The sequence below is a fragment of the Ambystoma mexicanum genome, chromosome 11, assembly GCF_040938575.1.
Source record: "Ambystoma mexicanum isolate Mex_15411 chromosome 11, UKY_AmexF1_1, whole genome shotgun sequence".
Classification (NCBI taxonomy): Eukaryota; Metazoa; Chordata; class Amphibia; order Caudata; family Ambystomatidae; genus Ambystoma; species Ambystoma mexicanum.
Window position 1 is genome coordinate 1,480,429,237 of NC_090934.1, and position 17,496 is coordinate 1,480,446,732.

Genomic DNA, 17,496 nt, shown 5'->3' on the forward strand with positions numbered 1-17,496 from the left:
AGACAGAAATGTACATAGAATGAAATGATGAGACGGCAGCATTCGCCTCATTGTATGGGTACCGAAGAAGAGACGAGAGACAGGTAGTGTTGGAATGCATGGGGGAAATTCTGGTGGGAGAATGGAAAAAGATACTTGGGAATTTACCGCCACAGCGGTTGTTAGATTTGAATAAGTTAGCACGCAGTGAGCAAAGAGATGAGGATGTAAGAAAACATGTGCACAAACTGATTGAAGTAAAAAATGAAATGGAAGACAGATATGCTGAAATGTTTGCTACACCTGAGTATAGTAGAGAGTTTATTAAGAAAGGTAGGAAGGAGGCGTCAAGGTTGAATATGAAAAAATCATGGCTGAGAGTTTTTCCATGTGGTACAAAGCATTTGCTGGTACCAGGACAGATAGGCGATAAAGATTGCAGGTATGGGTAGGGGAAACAATGCAATGGATGTCGAACAAAAGAATGTCGGTAAAAGAAGTAAGTGAAATATGTAATGGGTACCCATTGGAGATGAGAAAAGAAGCGATGCAAACGATAGGGGTGTTACTGCAGCAGGTCATTGGGTACAATAGAGGTAGAGGTAATGCACAAGGCCGGGGAAATTTGAATAATATGCATGGGGTGTCATTGGGATTAAATCAATGTGCGTACTGTAAGGAGGAAGGACACTGGCGAGCGCAATGCCCGCACCTACAGAATAGAGGTGGGTTTGGTCAGAGAAGGCCTCATAGAGGACATCAGGGGTCAAACGGCCCAAGCAGAAGTAACATGCAGCAGCAGGGATATACCAATGGAGGTACTCAAACCCAATCATATGGCCAAAACCAAGCACAACAGAACCAGACATTGAACCAAAGTGTTTCGAACCAAAATCAGGGCGGGCAGCGCCAACAGAGAAATGATCAGAGTGGAGGACATCGAGGGGGAAATGGGAATATTTTTGATACACAGCCAAACACGTATTATAGCAGTAGCGGTGACTACACATCGGACGATGTGTTATTTTCGCGATAGGACAGCCCACCACAGGGGTCGGAACCAGTGTGTATTCCCGTGAATCAGAGGACCCTACGTAGAAATGAGAGTCAGGAATAAGGAGCGCCGTTTCCTTGTAGATACAGGGGCACAGAAGTGCTTGATAGACCACCACTTGGTTCCGGAGATACCACTGTCGGGGCAGAAGAATGTTTCTGTAGGGTTCGCAGGTACACCAGTAATTAACCCCATGTCCGAAGCTGTCCCAATTACAATAGGACCATTTACAGAGCAGTGTCCATTTCTTCTGACAGAAAATTGTGGAGAGAACTTACTAGGATTGAATTTGTTGAGAAAATTGGGGGCAGTCATACATTGTACGGCAGACAGGGTGTTCCTCACGATGTGGCCTCACGATGCACCGGTGACGGAATTTATGTCAAAAGAGTTGCCAGAAGAGTTAAATGGAGTACCAACCTGTCTGTGGGCAATGCATGATAACGATGTAGGATGCTTAAAAATAGAACCAGTAAAAATAACTCTGAAAGAAGGTGTAACACTACCACGAATTCCTCAGTATAAAATTTCTGTTGGTGAGAAGGTATTGAAAAGCATTGTTACTGACCTGGTGAGATTGGGGGTGGTTGAGGAAATTGCAGGTAGCACGTGCAACAGCCCAATTCTTCCAGTTTACAAGAAAGGAGGCAATGAAGTACCCTATCGTTTCATAATTGATCTGCGCACATTAAACAAAGTGGTAGACCCACAATTCCCTTTGGTCCCAGATGTCACAACAATACTGACAATGATAGCGGCCACTGCAGAATACTTTACACTCGATTTGAAGAACGCATTCTTTAGCATTCCAGTGGATAAAAGCAGTAGATATCTGTTTGCATTCACTCTAGGTCGATCATTCACATTCACACGCATTCCACAAGGATACACAGAAAGCCCGAGCATTTACAGCAGAGCGCTAAAAGAGCAGCTAGACATGCTAGAACTACCTGAATGTTGCGTACTCTTGCAGTACATAGATGACTTGTTATTAGCTGCTGACACGAAATAGATCTGCAAAGAAAGTACTATATTACTCTTGACACATTTAGCGACCCATGGTCATAAGGCAAGTTTGAAGAAATTCCAGTATAATCAAAAGGAGGTGTCTTATTTGGGATACCTACTTTCGAAAGAAGGGAGAAGATTAACACCAGAATGCATAGAAAGTATTTCTAGTATGCCTATACCAAAAACTCAAAAATGAGTGAGAGCTGTAATAGGCATGGCTTCTTATTGTCGGCAGTGGATCAGTAATTTTGCGTTGGTTGTGAAGCCGATGATAAAATTGACTAAAAAGGATGCAGAGATGCCTTTACAGTGGGATGAGGAATGTCAGAAAGCGTTTGAGCAATTGAAAGTTGCATTGTGTGCTGCGCCAGTTTTAGGCACTCCCAACTATAAAAAGATCTTCAGACTATTTGTGAGTGAGAGTGAAGGATGTGCATTGGCGGTTTTGACACAGGAACAAGGTGGAAGAAATAGGCCGTGCAGCTATTTTTCTTGCGCGTTGGACCCTGTAGCGCGCACTACCACAATGTTTGCGATCCGTCGCAGCGGCTGCTGCGTCAGTGAAACAAACGGAAGGAATGGTACTGGGGCACACTTTCATTCTGATGGTGCCACATGCTATAGACGTTCTATTAAATTGGACGCAGACGCAACACCTCACCTCAGCTAGACTGACAAGATATGAGCTCATCTTGTTTGCACCCCACATCCAAATTATGAAGTGTAGAGCATTGAATCCTGCAGAATTAATGCCACTGCCCATAGCAGAAATTGGTGATAACGAATCACCACCCCACGATTGTTTATTGATCACTGAAGAAGAAACAAAGGGAAGGATTGATTTGAGCGCTATCTCACAAAAAGAGCCAGATGGGGAGTTATTTTGCGATGGCTCTTGTTTTAAATTACCTGATGGCACATCAACGGCTGCATATGCAATTACTACCCTAAAGAGAGTTGTAGAAAGCAGAAGGATCCCCTACCATTCGGCACAAGCCGCAGAAATAATAGCACTGACCCGAGCCTGTGAACTCTGAGAATCTGAACGTAAATATTTATACTGACAGCCAGTACGCCTTTGGCGTGGTTCACAATTTTGGGCGACTTTGGGCTGAGGGGGGGGGGTTTCTTGACATCACATGGAGCCAGGATTCAGCATGGCCCTTTGATTGTGCGATTGTTGTCTGCGCTCACGTTTCCAAAGCGCCTAGCTATCGTGAAGTGCGAGGCGCATAAGAAAGTAACATGTAGAGTGGGAGAGGGAAACGCGTTTGCAGACAGGATTGCGAAGCAAACAGCCACAGATTTGGGGAATAAAATGATGACAGTACAGACTGAGGAAGTACCTTGTATGATAGAGAATGGAGTTGCCACAGTCAAAGAAATGCAGGCGGAGGCCACGACCGAAGAGATTCAGGGGTGGGCTGAGGGCTCTGCTGAGTTAGATTTGGAAGGATGTTGGGTGGACAAGGAAACAAAGAACTGGATGTTGCCAAATTGTTACGTAACTGCAATGGTTGTAATGGCGCATAGCCTTACCCACATTTGCGCAAAGAAAATGGTACAGCATTTATCCACAGTATGGAAGAATGAGCACAAAGAATGCAGAAAGGCTAGTGCAGAATTGTATCACGTGCCTGCAACACAATGTAGGGAAGGGAACCGTGACTCCAGTGTAGGGAAGGGAACCGTGACTCCAGCAGGTAGTTTCGGCCCACCGTCTATGCCGTTTGAAGTGGTCCATTTTGATTTCATAGAAATGGAAAGGTGCCAGAACTACAAGTACGTGTTAGTGGTAATCTGTGCATTCAGCAAGTGGGTGGAGGCATATCCTTTAAAAGACTGTACTGCCATGTCCACAGCAAAAGTAATGCTGAAGGAGTATTTCTCCCGGTTTGGGTTGCCCCGTGTCCTGTGGTCAGACAACGGCCCCCACTTTGTGGGCGCAGTAGTGCTACAGATCTGTGCAGGTCTGCAAATAGAGAAGCGATTCCACAGTTCCAGGCATCCCAGTTCTGCCGGGCTTGTGGAGAGACAACGGAATCCTGAAGTCAAAGATAGCGAAAATTTGCGCTGGGAGCAAGTTGAGTTGGGTGGATGCATTACCCCTAGCGCTGTTGTGTATGCGCACACGCCTGTGCAGGCGAAGATTGGGCTCTCCCCCTATGACATAATGGGGAGACCAGCAAATGTATGGTGCGCCCCGCAGCCCAAAAGATTATGTGAGGTCGAGCATCCTATGTTAAGCACTTACTGTGGACTTTTAATACAAAAGTTGCATTTGATTCATCAGCAGGTGCAGGAGGCGTTGCCGATGCGATATACAGGACTGGGGCACTCACTGGAGCCTGGGAGCTGGGTGTTAATCAAAAACTTTGAACGGAAGACAGCATTAGCACCCAGGTGGCGCGGACCCTATCAAGTACTTTTGGCAACACAGACGGCCATCCGAGTGGACGGACGGAAGGCATGGATCCATGCGACACATGCCAAAAGATTCCCAGGACTGCTGACAACTTCCGATGACCAGAGAAAGGAAACGGTCTCGGAAACGAAAGAAACTGTTGCCAGTCCAGTGTCACAGCATCAGCCTGTGCGAGAAGTGAAAGTTGAAACAAAGCGCAAACGAGAAGTGAAATTCGAAACAGAGTCTGAGGAGGCTGCCAGTAAGGGGGAAGGGCAAAAAGTGCCTCAACGTTGCTTAACGGAAACATCACTGCCGAGCGACACAAACCCTGCATTGCAAACACGAGCAGAAACAACGCATGTACCCCTTTGGCGCCCACCAGTTCTCGCGAATGCACCAAAGCCAGAGAAAGAAACTACATCATTGCCACGACGCTCATCACTGCCCATCATTGTGGCACAGGCTGACACTGAGCCTGATACTGGAAATACAACGGCACTATTCACGGATCATACAATAGCAGGAGTGAATCGATATAATCTGCGGCCTCGACAGGCAAAGTGATCCACAGATCTCTGGTGCTTTTCTTTTTGGCCTTTGGTTCTACTCACGGACGGAGTAGGAACCAGGGGCGTAGAGGAGAGAAGTGTGAGAATAGTGCAAGTCGGACAATTCAAGACTCACGGCTCCTCGGTGCGCTTCTAAAAGTACATGTGTCAGGAGCCAGAGCAGGACAAGCTGGACGCACATAAGTACTAAGGCTGATGGAGTACATTTGTCCTAAGCCAGAGCGGGACAAGCTGGATGCACATAGTACTCTATCAATAAAGAACTGTTCAGAAATCGTCTGAGCAGTGGGAGAAAGAACAACTAATCTTGCTCGGGAGTGAATAAATGATCCAGGCTGTGAAAAGGCTGGCAGAATTGAACTGTGACATTTTTCGTTGAACTTTTCTGGCATCAAGAACGAGAGACATTCACGACGAACTTCGCCAGCAAGAAGGACGATGAAGAACAAGTCAAGACCGGTTTCAGCCTCCTCCTGCACCCCCGCTGAAAAAATAATAAATGTAGAGACTGTAAATTTAAGGTAAAAGCATGGTAAAAGGACTAGGGTACTGATTTGGACATTGGTCCTATGTTTTTTAAGTATGACAGTACCAACAATAACAGCTATTACACTATGGTTCCTGGAGTACGTACGCCCATTAGAAACACTTGCCAAAAGCAGCTACTGAAAGCCTGGTTCATGTAATCACTGGTAATTTGTCCCCAATGGAAGAAAGACAGAGAAGGATACGGCAACAATACATTGTTGCTCATCATGAACATGACCCATGCGGTGTTAAAGAAAAAAGATTGCTGGTTTGCGCCCATTTACCACAGCACGGTGGGAAAGGGATAGGCTGGTATGCACAACCATTGCCATTGATTTATTCCTGTGAAGTAACGTTAAGTGCAATGTTCTTTGGGAAATGGAAGAGTAATACGGGTCAGCTAGATGAGACCAATATGAATGAATTTGAGGAAGTGATCATGAGGCCTGTGGGTTGTTCCATATTCCAAAAAGCTCGCGTGTTTGCACTAGAACCCATGAGAAAGAATACACGAAAAATAACAAGACTAGATAGATTACATAGGCAGAATAGACCAACCCCGCCAGCAGAAAGAACATCAGCAATGACATTTCGGATGAGGGATGAATGGAACAAAGATGCTGTGCCCCCAGCCTATACAGTGGATCACAGCCCCAAAACTGCTCCCCTATGTCTACAGAAAAAGGGTTCCTATAAAGTAGGAACGTTTAGCAACTGCCTGAACACAGTGGTTTTAAAACACGAAATAGAACCCGTGTACGTAGGAGACCCTGTTTACTTTATATGTGGAGAAAAAGCATATCCATGGTTACCTAGAAACTGGGGAGGTACATGCTACCTAGGTCTACTGTTTCCAGGAGTGTTCCTCTTGGAGACAGCAGAAGTAGTCAGACGAACAAAAGGTCGAACTCAAAGGAGTAGTGAGGATGGAATGAAAGCAATGGATATAGCCAAATCATTTATACCGTTCTTGTCCCAAATAGAAAACTATTACAATATAAGAAAACTGTCTGGAATATTACAAAAAACAATAGATTCCACAACGGATAATTTATTGAATATGACGTTAGACGAAAAAGGAATAAGACTGATGGCACTTCAAAACAGGATGGCTCTCGATATAGTATTAGTTGATCGTGGGGGGGTTTGCAAGCTCGTAAAAACTGCATGCTGTGTGTATATAGATGACTACTCCCCTACGATATTTAAAGCGATCCGGAAATTACATGTTATAAGTTCCACACTCTCTACTGAGGAAGGGGGTTGGGGGATAGAATCCTGGTTATGGGGATTATTGCGGTCTTGGGGATAGAAGTTAATTTCGATACTAATGATGGTATTCAGGATATTCATAACATGCTGCTGTTGCATACAATGCTTACCAATAATATGCACTGAAATAACTGATGGATGTACTAAGAGATGTATGCACATGGCATTGAGAGGAAAACAAACACATGGCCGGAATAACAGAGAACCTGAGGAAACAAAAATAGTAAAACAATTCATGGCGATAGACATTAATGATGGAGAGGATTTAGATATAGATACCCCAGACTCCTCCTCAGAAGAGGAGGATACAATGAATAAATAAGACGTTTGGCACACGGCCAAAAGGAGGGTTTGTCAATCTGGAAAAATGAATACCCTTCATTTGAATGATGGACGTAACTTGATGGCCGTGGGCCAACCGTCTTATGCACCGAATCATAGAAATATAAACTGCTATGCTTGACCGACGAGCGGCCATTTTAAATGTAGCAAGAATCGCCATTTTTGCTTGTTAACCATTGCTCATTGCTTTCTGTCTAAAAACTGCTTTGCAGCTTGCAATTCTTGCGGATTCTGCTTACTTTGCTCAACTGTTAACATTGTTGTCTGAATATGAAAGGACAAGGTCGCGGGACTGAAGAGTTTGCAACTCCTCATGAGTAGCTCAGAGAGGAATGCCCACGCTCCCTCTCTGTAGCCTTGGGAGGAAGCTGCAGGGCATTTAATCACTTCACAGCTGCCAGCCAGTCTCGTACGATGGTAGAATATGTTAGAATAATACAGTTAAAGGCTTGAATTATGCTTTTCTTACGGCCCCCCTTCGCAAAACCCTTTAGAACGTGTCAGCTGTCAGCTCCCAGGACACGAATAGTACCTCATAGATAGCAAATCTTGGAATGTGGCTCTTCCCCCGCTCCCCGTGTACAGATTGCTTCCAAGAACAGAACCACCGTGTTCTAAAAGATGCCTTTGCACTTTCTAAATTGCACATTGTTACTAGAATAGACATCGAAAGCATGATAATCGTCATACTCGTCGGATATGTCCATCGTCATCCCGAGTTCAAAAGGAATTTAGTAAAGAGGGGTGTTGAACATGACTTTGCTGATTGTATGATATGCATTTTGTATATATGTAACTGATGTACGTAATTCGCTCTCTTGCGTCCCTCGAGGTCTAGGAAACTCACGTCGCGAGGCGTGAGATCAGAATTGGCCAATTGATACTATCTTTTGCTTGCAATAAACCCTAGCATTGGGAATTTGAAACCTCGTGTCTGGCGCATCTTTTCGTGTAAGGTCATTGCCTTGTTTCCATAGCACGAGGGACCCCTAGGGGCCCCTTTCACTGCTATGCTCCCAAATGCGGGGTACACGACCACATTATTTCTGGTAGTGGGGGACTGCGTTTATTGGTGAAAGAAAAGGTAAGGTGTGCACTAGGCCTGCTAGGTTGCATACTTTAAGATTGTGCTCACATTGCGTTTCTTCAATTAGGTTCACCTTTGGGTGATCGCTTTTCCACATTTTATCTGTTGAATTGAATTATGCTTCTTTCATCACCACAGAAGTAATGTGTATTACAGAGATAAGCTGCCATATGTATTGGGCACACTGCACATGCTCAGGCAGCATCAATCATGCTTTGTACAGGACAATGCTGGCCTAAATTGGGAACAGCCAGCATAGACATGTTGCTACTGGGGCATATTTTGGGTACAACCAGCATGCCAATGTGTTACATCAGTGACAAAGCTGTCTTACACTGTGGACACATTGATCATTAAAATGTGTTGTGTTGTGTTGTAAAATGTTCTTTTCTGCTGTTTTGACATGGAATTTTCATGTTCCCCTTTAGAACAGATTGTAACCTTATGGCTTTTTGGTCACCTTTTCTGCTGTAAAATGCACCATTTCAACCCCATATTTGAAAAAATATTCTTGGGGGACCCCCCTAAACCCTCCCTGGAACCTTGTAGCTCCCTCGCTACACTCGGTCGCCCCCACTATTTCAGAAAAATATTAACACAGACACTGAAAGAAATCACAAGCAACTAACCTTTGATCACTGTCCATGAAACCAAAAGCTATCTTTGGGACTGCATGGTTATCACTGCCTTTGATGCTATTGTGTCAAAGGTCACAATATCGCTTTTCAATATACTGCTTTGGGTGAGGTTGTTGACTTTTGGCTCGCCGGCCCACTGGGTGACAAAAAGTTAATACTTCGGCCCCACATTCAAAAAGGTTGGACAAGCCTGATGTAGAGGAAGGAACGCCAGTGACTGGCACTAAGGAAAAGGTTACTGGCAGTCTAGAGCAGCGGTCTGCAACCTGTGGCTCTCCAGAGGTTTAGGACAATTCCAATGACCCTTCATTATTGGTGAAGGATCAACCACCGAGCCGTAGTCCATAACATCTGTCGAGCTGAAGGTTGCAGACCCCTGTCCTAGAGATCTACTAGAGCCAGAATGGTGCATGCCGGAACTTTAGTGCCCAAAACCAGTGAGAAAGTTAATGAAAGTAAAAAGCATAGGAGCAAGAGAGGTTTCCTAGCACATTAGGGTGGTGGATGCAAGAAAGGTCAGTTTGGGTATTGAACTGGCAGAGGTATTCAGGTAGACTAGGGAGAAACCAAATGAGCTAAATCGTTGACTGGTGGAACAGGGGTAAATGCTGTCCCCATTGTGCATGGAGTCGGTGCATGAGGAAGAGCGCAGACTGCTGGAATATGGAGTAACCGCTCCTAGAACGTCTGGCAAAGAATGCATGATGGCAGTTGAGTCGTTTTACTCAAACTGAGAAGAAATAGTACTCATCTTGTCAACGTGCTAGCAGAGTTGAGCTGCTGAACAGCAAGAGTGATCAGGAGATGGACTAGTTCCAAGTACACAAGCACCAGACAAACAGTTCCAGTAAAAATACTGAACTCTAGTTTGTGCAGAATTAATGTTGTAATTGTCATCAAGCCCTAATTCTGTCAGATGATCAGATTGGTTCTGTTTGAGAATTGAGAGCATACAATGAATGGGAATCTTCATACCAACACTAGACATGAAATCATGTAGGACTATAAAAATGGGACGCGTGCTTTTAACAAGACTGTAAAGTGGCCATCCATGCTTGCTAGAGCGTACTGCAACACTCTTACGGAATACTGTTACTAAAGCACAATTTCAAGTTAGCAGTATACCAGAACACGCCTGGATACTTCATGTCCGTTATCTTTAAAATGACTGTCACAGCGATCTCACACAGTCGAGCCTAGTTTCTCATGTCAAACCCAATCATGAGAGCTACATGTTCATCCCCTTTAGGAAGTGAGAAAATCCTACTGATCGGATGGCCATTTCATGTGAACTTGCATTTTCCAAATAATCCCCAAAAACTTGACAGTCCAGAGGTCCGGGTCCAGGTGGGTTACGCAACAAGGTCTTTAAAGCAGATATTTTGCTATGGAAAAATATAAGCCTTATTCTAGGAGGTCATTAAAACCTCATGTTTGCCAACCACCTGGACCAAACTTATATTGTTCCAATCCAGAGGAAAGGCTGTTGTAACTGCCCAAAGGATAACCCCCCCCACCCACCCCCTGCCAGAGGAGAGCACCTATTGCCCTACTAGCTGCCGCCAGCAACGCATTTTGTTCGGTCCTTCTGAAAGGCCTACAACTGATCTCATAACATTCAGATCTCACAAACTGGATTTGTTACAGTCAGTAATACTTTGATTAATAGTCTGTTAAACACCATACCGTATCTGGTTGGCCCTGGTCAGTCATTCTGTTGCATTTTTAGATTTCAAAGCCCCCTTCAGCAGCGTAAACCTGGCCAAACTTTGCCCCAAATTGGAGCCCTTCTACGGGTTACACAGACACTTCAATTCATGTTGGAATTGACTGTACAAGCTCACCGTCTTTACCAGTTGCAACAACTACTAGGATGGGTTCTTGCCCCGGCTCTTTTTACTCTTCATCTTGCATACCTTTAATCTTTAGAATGAATGCTTATAGAAAGGACTCCTTACAAATGAGGCTTTGCATTGCCTACTGCACTGTTCGGTATTACAAATCCAGCTGAACACGACTCGGTCCTGGCATAGCACAGGCTTACAGTTCTCCAGCCATGTGATGAGCTTAAGAAAACAGAGGAAGGGGACCTGGAGCAACAGAGTGAAGACCACTACGAGTGACACAAGAGCCCCAAACATGCCACTGCAGTCAATTTGATACGTTTTACACAGGAATGGTATGCTATGAAATTGCATGAAGTAAAGAATGCGGTTTCCACGCTGTACTGGTGCACTGTGGTCACGATGTTAGTACGTGTATATACTTTCTTTAGGATTGGCTGCTCATTGACCTGCATTTTCTTTACATAAGTGTACAGGTGTCCCGTGTCTCCCCTTCCATTCAAAACCCAGTTAGCACGGTTGGGTCTTTTGGGTATTGCTGCAAAGTCAGGAGCTTGGCTCTGGGAGTCAGAAGACAGGAAGGAGAATGCTCCAGTACACTAAAAGAATGGAAAGACTGGATGGTCTCAATAGCTGCATACAAGGAAATCCTTGATAAAGAAAACAGGTGCGGGGGCTCAAACTTGACTTGTGCTCCATGTTCGGTAGTGCAGAAACTAAGACGGTCACTTGGCTGGAAAGGGATTTATCTGAATGGACTGTTGGGGTGGGGGGGGGGGTTCTGTTTTCACCTTTGTTGGGATTTCAGGTTGAACATTTTCTTTTGCGTTGTACTACTGAAATAACCTCCAATTCTTCAACTAAAACAAAAAAACTAAAAAAGGTGAGCTGAAATAAATTAAAATCAAATGGAAAGCACAATCCATTTTAGAACATTGCTCAGGCAAGGAGAGTGGGGATAGGTGTAAAGGAACAGCATATGTGGCTGCAGACGTGCATTAAGCTACTTTAACATTTATTTTGGGCAGTGCACAGAATGTTCCAGAACAATGTCCCGCAAGAAGGCATCCTCTGAGCCTGAAGGGCAGGTGGCAGTGATATCAGCACATTCAAGGACACCCACCGCAACAGCTCGCAATCCCAAAAATAAGCCATGATACAGGACACGATCAGCATCCTGCATAAGGCAGAGATTTGGAAGAGGCAGAACATACCTTTTCTTCAGTTTGTAATTCCAGATGCCGTCTAAATTGGTCCAGCTCCCCCAAGCTGGGCACAGCCTTATCAAGGAAGTAAGGTGGTGTGCACAAAACATCGCACAGCTCTTGATCACGCGCTTTCAAGGTTTCCAGCTCTTTTTTCCTTTCCCGTTTCTGTTCCAACATGATCTGGACCCTGGTGCGCAAGTCTTTTTCAAGTTGAAGGATGGTTTGATCCTCTTCTTCCTAGGAGAGACGAAAAGGCAGTAGATTGTATGTACATTTGGTCATACTACAACATAGCCATCACCCCATTCTTAACTTGTAATATTATGCTTGCGGTGCCGGAGGATGCCAGAACACCCGCCACCACTCATACGAAGCAATAAAACAATGTGTGCATTTTAACTCCTTAACTGCCGAGAGTTTTCCCTCCCAGTGCCGAGCCCTTTTTTTGCAAATTTCGGTAAGTTGCATTCAACCCCTTATAACCTTGTTACAAGCGATATCCCGGCCAAATTTGCACCCTTTTCTTCCCACATGTAGACGGTCATAACGCCACCAAGGATTTGTGGTTTGCTGTAAAGGGGTGTGAGACAATACCAAAAAACAGTTACAACTTTGTGCTTTCAGAAAATGGCAAGATAACATGATGTAGAAAAAAAAGCCTGCGTTTTTTTCTTGTTAAGAGCTACGAACAAAAAGTTTGTTCTGAACTGGCCATTTTCCAAGCTTTCAAGAACAGGTTGAATAAAAAGCATGTTCTTAAGTGAACCTTCAGTTTTGTGGGATGTAGGTGATTTTCCCTCCTTTTTTAATAGGATATGCTTGCACGGAATGGAAAAGGAGAGTAGGAAAGCTCTATGTGGAACACAGAAAGACATACATTTCTGAAAAGTAGATAATATTCCAAGTTCAGGAAGGGGTAATTTGCGCAGGTCAGGCAACAACTATGGACCCATAATGGGGGCGCGGCTAGCGAGCCATGGCGTAGGACGTGCCTGCGAGGAGCTGCTCCTGACGATCCGTCGTTGATCCGTTAATCCGCGCTGAAAAGCGACCCATGAACTCTGCAAATGGTTGTATAGACGTTGGAAGAGGTGCTGCACGACTACTGAAGGAGGCATGATTGTAGGACGAGGCAGACCGGAGAATTACGACTTGTGGACCTTCGGAGCAGGGGTTTGCAAAATGGCAGACAACAAAGGACTGAAATCGAAATCATAGCAGCCATCGAGCTGCATTGAGATCGAAAGGGAAGACTGGACTCCGTCGCTCGTGCTGGGCCGCTCCCTGGTGCCTGCTAAATTTTATTGTTTACAGCAACGTGTGCTCGGGGGGCCCGCTGCGGAGTTACATTGTGGCAATATATCCCCGGGTGCGAGGGACCGAACAGTGCGGCAGACACAGTAGCCGCGTTTGGAAACCTTGTAGCACAGTGGATGGTGAGCCTCCAGACATGAGAAGCTCTGGGTGGCTGCACATCGAAATAGATTGACACAGTGCCCTGTCATTTGAATAATATCGGAGGAGCCGCGCTGCATGTGGAGTCAGCGCAAAGCCTGCCAATAAGCAAGGTACGGATAGACACAGTTCTCGGCCAATGCACGCGAAAGTGATTCTTGGAGAGACCTGTGCGCAGACGCGGAGGCTTAGTCAATGAAGTTGTGGCCAAACTAAATAGAAATCCGGCGGACACGAGGGGCACGCCTATGCAAAGCGGAGGTGAGAAACAGTGATTCTGCAGGCTAAAGACAGCACAGGAGCCACGCTGTGGGAGAAGAGCCAGCGCGGCCAGCTAGATACATTTTCACCCATAAGTACGTATGGGACTTGTGGTAAGACACTAACTGTGGCAACTTCCAACCATTGAGGTTGCCAGGTGAGCACCCCATACAAACTGAATCATACCATCATGCTTACAGGAAAAAGTGCTAGATGCCAAGGGGGAAGAAGAGGCCTCCCCGCTTTGCCCGAGATGTATGCCTGAGTGGTTTCTCAGGCACATGTACCCTGGGGCGTCGGGAAGGAGCAAATGGCCCCGAAGAGTGCAAGGGCTGTACATTGAGCGCTAATACTGGAAAGCACGAGGTACAGGGCTGAGCTAGGTGGCGGATGGCACGAGAACGGCCTCAGTGGACACAGACAGTAGTGCGCAGAGTATAAGGAGCCCAAGAGACAGATGGTCCAACTGGGACCAGTAGCAACCTACAAGAAGCAGTAACGACAATTGGAAACGTGGGAGGGCATAACCCACCCGAAGACATAGCTCAGCACATACGAATCCATACGGGGTACTTCAAGGATAACAGCCCAGGTCTGGAGTGACTCACAAGCGTCACGGCGTGATAGTGAAACAGAATTGCTGCACCACGGACAAAGTAACCTCGGATACTTGAACAGGATCGCAAGATGACGGGGAGAGTAATCAAGGGCAAAAGCAAACAACCCACGATGGAAGCGTTTGCTAAGACACAGCAGTCTCCAGCGGCGTCGACGCACAGTGGCGCAAGTGTACCCACAGAAAGTTCCCTGGGGTCTGAAAACCACCAGATACTAACGGCTATAACAGAGCTAAGAGACTTATGGGGATAGCAATGGCAGACCTGCGAACATCCTTGGAGGCTAAAATAAGACTCAGTGGGGATAGAAGTCAACCTGCTGCGACAAGACGTCAGGGCGCTGGCAGACAGGACGAGCAGTCTGGAGAGTGTGGTCAAAACTAACACGGACACTAGCACTAATAACTCAAAGGAGGTCCACATACTAAAGCAGCAAGTGGCTAACCTGAAGAACCGTGCGGAGGAAGCCGAAGGAAGGGCGAGACGGAATAACATCCGTGTGGTTGGCCTGCCGGAAGGAGGAGGAGGCCAGGACCCTACGGATTATGTTGAGAACATGATCCTGCAGGAAAAAGGGGCCGACAAACTCTCGCAAGGATTCACAGTGGAGCGAGCGCATAGAGCCCTCATGAGAAAACCGAAGCCTGGAGCCCCTCCCTGTGCAATAATTGCCAAGATACTGAACTATAAAGATTGCAAGAAGATTTTGGATTACTTTCGAAAAGGGGGAACGATCGAAAGCCTCGGCTACTATAACAGCATATCCTGCTTATACAATGCTGGTCCAGAGGCAGCGGTATAGCTATGTGGCGGTAAAGAGGAGGCTGCGCACGGCCGGCATCAAATATATGCTTCTGTACCCTGCAAGATTGAAAGTACTGCACAAAAGTACAATGTTCTTTTTTGACACCCCAGAGGAAGCAGCGACATGGCTGGACCTAAAGGGCTACCTGGAACGATATGCGGAACGGGCCCAAGAAGAACACGATAAGAGATTGGGATGCTACATGTATACTGGGTTGTCACATAGCAGGGTATCTCAGTAGAGACTTGGTAAAGACACTGATAGACGGGTACAGATGGGTAGTGTTGAAACTAGGCTATGAGATCCTTGATTTTGTTGAAATGTGACGGACTGGAATATAGCGCACTGAACACATGTGTAAATTGAGTAGTAATGCGTGGTTGAAGCAAACAGGATCGCCAGGACACAGGTACCCAATACACCCCCCCCTGAGTAGTAGTAGTAGTAGCAGTAGTAGTAGTAGTAGTAGTAGTAGTAGTAGTAGTAGTAGGATAGCCATTAGGGCGACCTCACCCTGCTGAGCTTCGAGTACAGGCTATCGCCAGAAAGAGCTAGATGCGGGGGGTGCCTGAGATCCAGGGATGGAGCTGGGCAACAGTTGGGGTGGTGGGGGGGGGATTAATGTTGGGGAAGGGAAGGGAGGTGTGAGGGAAGGGGAAATGGGCGCTTGTAGTTAAGGGGAGTTTAAATTGGGAAAGCGAGCCTATATAGACGGAGATGGAGGTTAGATCTGGACTGCACTGGTGGGGGCAAGGGGGAACTCTAATAGGCCATGGGGGACCTTAAAATAATTACGTGGAATGTCAGAGGGCTTAACAACTATTTAAAGAGGAACAAGGTCATGTACCTACGTAGACAAAAGATAGACATCGCACTGTTGCAGGAAACTCACCTGACACGGGAAAAGATGGAGATGGTGGCTAAAAAATGGAAAGGGGTTGTGGCCGGCTCGTCATATTCTGCTTATGCAAGGGGAGTGCTCATCTGGGTGGCGCCGCATGTCCTGTTTCAACTGTTGCAGGAAGTAGTGGAGACGGATGGGAGGATGGTCATAAAGAGGGGACTGGTGGATAGGGAGATGAGCATTGTGAATACGTACGCCTCGAATCAAAATACAACGGCATATTTCAGAACACTGTGTGCCAACCTTAGCATGTGTATGGGGAGTGCGGTGATCTGGGGAGGGGACTTTAAGTAGACCCACCCCAGCTGCCAAAGCGTTGCAGACATTTGGTCTGGGAGATGTGTGGAGGACGAGACACCCCCAAGAAAGGCAATACTCGCATTATTCAGCCCTGCAGCAGTTACATACGAGGCTGGACTATGTCTTTGCTACATCAGAGGTAATAACAGATTACGCAAGCGGAATATAAAGCGAGGGTCCTTTCGGACCATTCGCCTCTGGTCCTCGGTTGGCAATACTGCCCCTCCCACCCGCAAGAGCAGGGATTCCGACATGGCACCTCCGAGCGGAGGCAATCAGGGATCCCTTTTTTAGGGAGGAGATTATAAACTATTTTGAATTGAATACTGGTAGCGTGGATTTGGTGGGCACATTATGGGAAGCCTTTAAGGTTGTAATGAGAGGGGTAGCCTTTGCAAAATCTAAAGGTCTGCAGGGTGGGATCTTGGCTGACCTACAAGAAACAGAAAGGGAACTGAAAAAGGCATTGAAAGGAGGAGTAACACGAAGAAAGACATGGAGCTGATACTTGAACTGCAGCATAAATGCGAGGGGCACTGGGAAAGACTGTGTAACCTCAACTATAAAAAATATATAGAGAGACAGCATGCGGGAGGGGATAAAACAGGGAGGCTCTTGGCATGGTTATACAAGAGCGAAACCCCCAGACCCATGATTAGAACAATAACGAGGGAAGACTAGTGTAGCTGACACCCAAGAGGGAGTCAATCAGGAGTTTGCAGATTGTTAGAGGTTACTATATGGGGATGAGGGGGAAGTGGTCACGCAACGATAACAGAAACACTGGAGGATATAGGACTGCCCAAGATAAGCGCTGAGGAAAGAGGAGCTGGATGCACCGATTACTTTGGAGGAGTTAGAAGAGGTGGTGAGGCAGCTACCCACTAGTAAGACCACGGGGGCTGATGGTCTCCCAAGTGAATATTATAAAGTATATAAAGAAGAGGTGCTCCCCCCAATGTTAGAAATGTTAAATGAAGCATTTGAGGTGGGAAGACTGCCAGAGTCACTCAGAGAAGTAATCATAATACCGCTTCCCAAACCCAGCAAGCCTGGGCATAGCTGTGGTTCCTACAGACCTTTGTAGATGTTGAACCAAGACAGCAAGATATTGACGGCTGTTTTGGCAAATAGACTGAGGAGAGTTATAGGTAAACTAATACACCCCGATCAGACGGGCTATGTCCCGGATAGGAATATAACTAATAATCATAG

At 46.1% G+C, this 17,496-nt stretch overlaps 1 protein-coding gene across 1 annotated transcript in view; it reads right to left on the reverse strand.

The window, feature by feature from the left end:
* Positions 1-17,496, reverse strand: part of LOC138504607 (protein regulator of cytokinesis 1-like) — a 281,049-nt gene that overhangs the window by 210,341 nt on the left and 53,212 nt on the right. Inside the window, exon 4 of the mRNA XM_069625204.1 lies at positions 11,946-12,176. Coding sequence (XP_069481305.1) covers positions 11,946-12,176 — 231 coding nt within the window. The remainder of the gene's footprint in view (positions 1-11,945; positions 12,177-17,496) is intronic.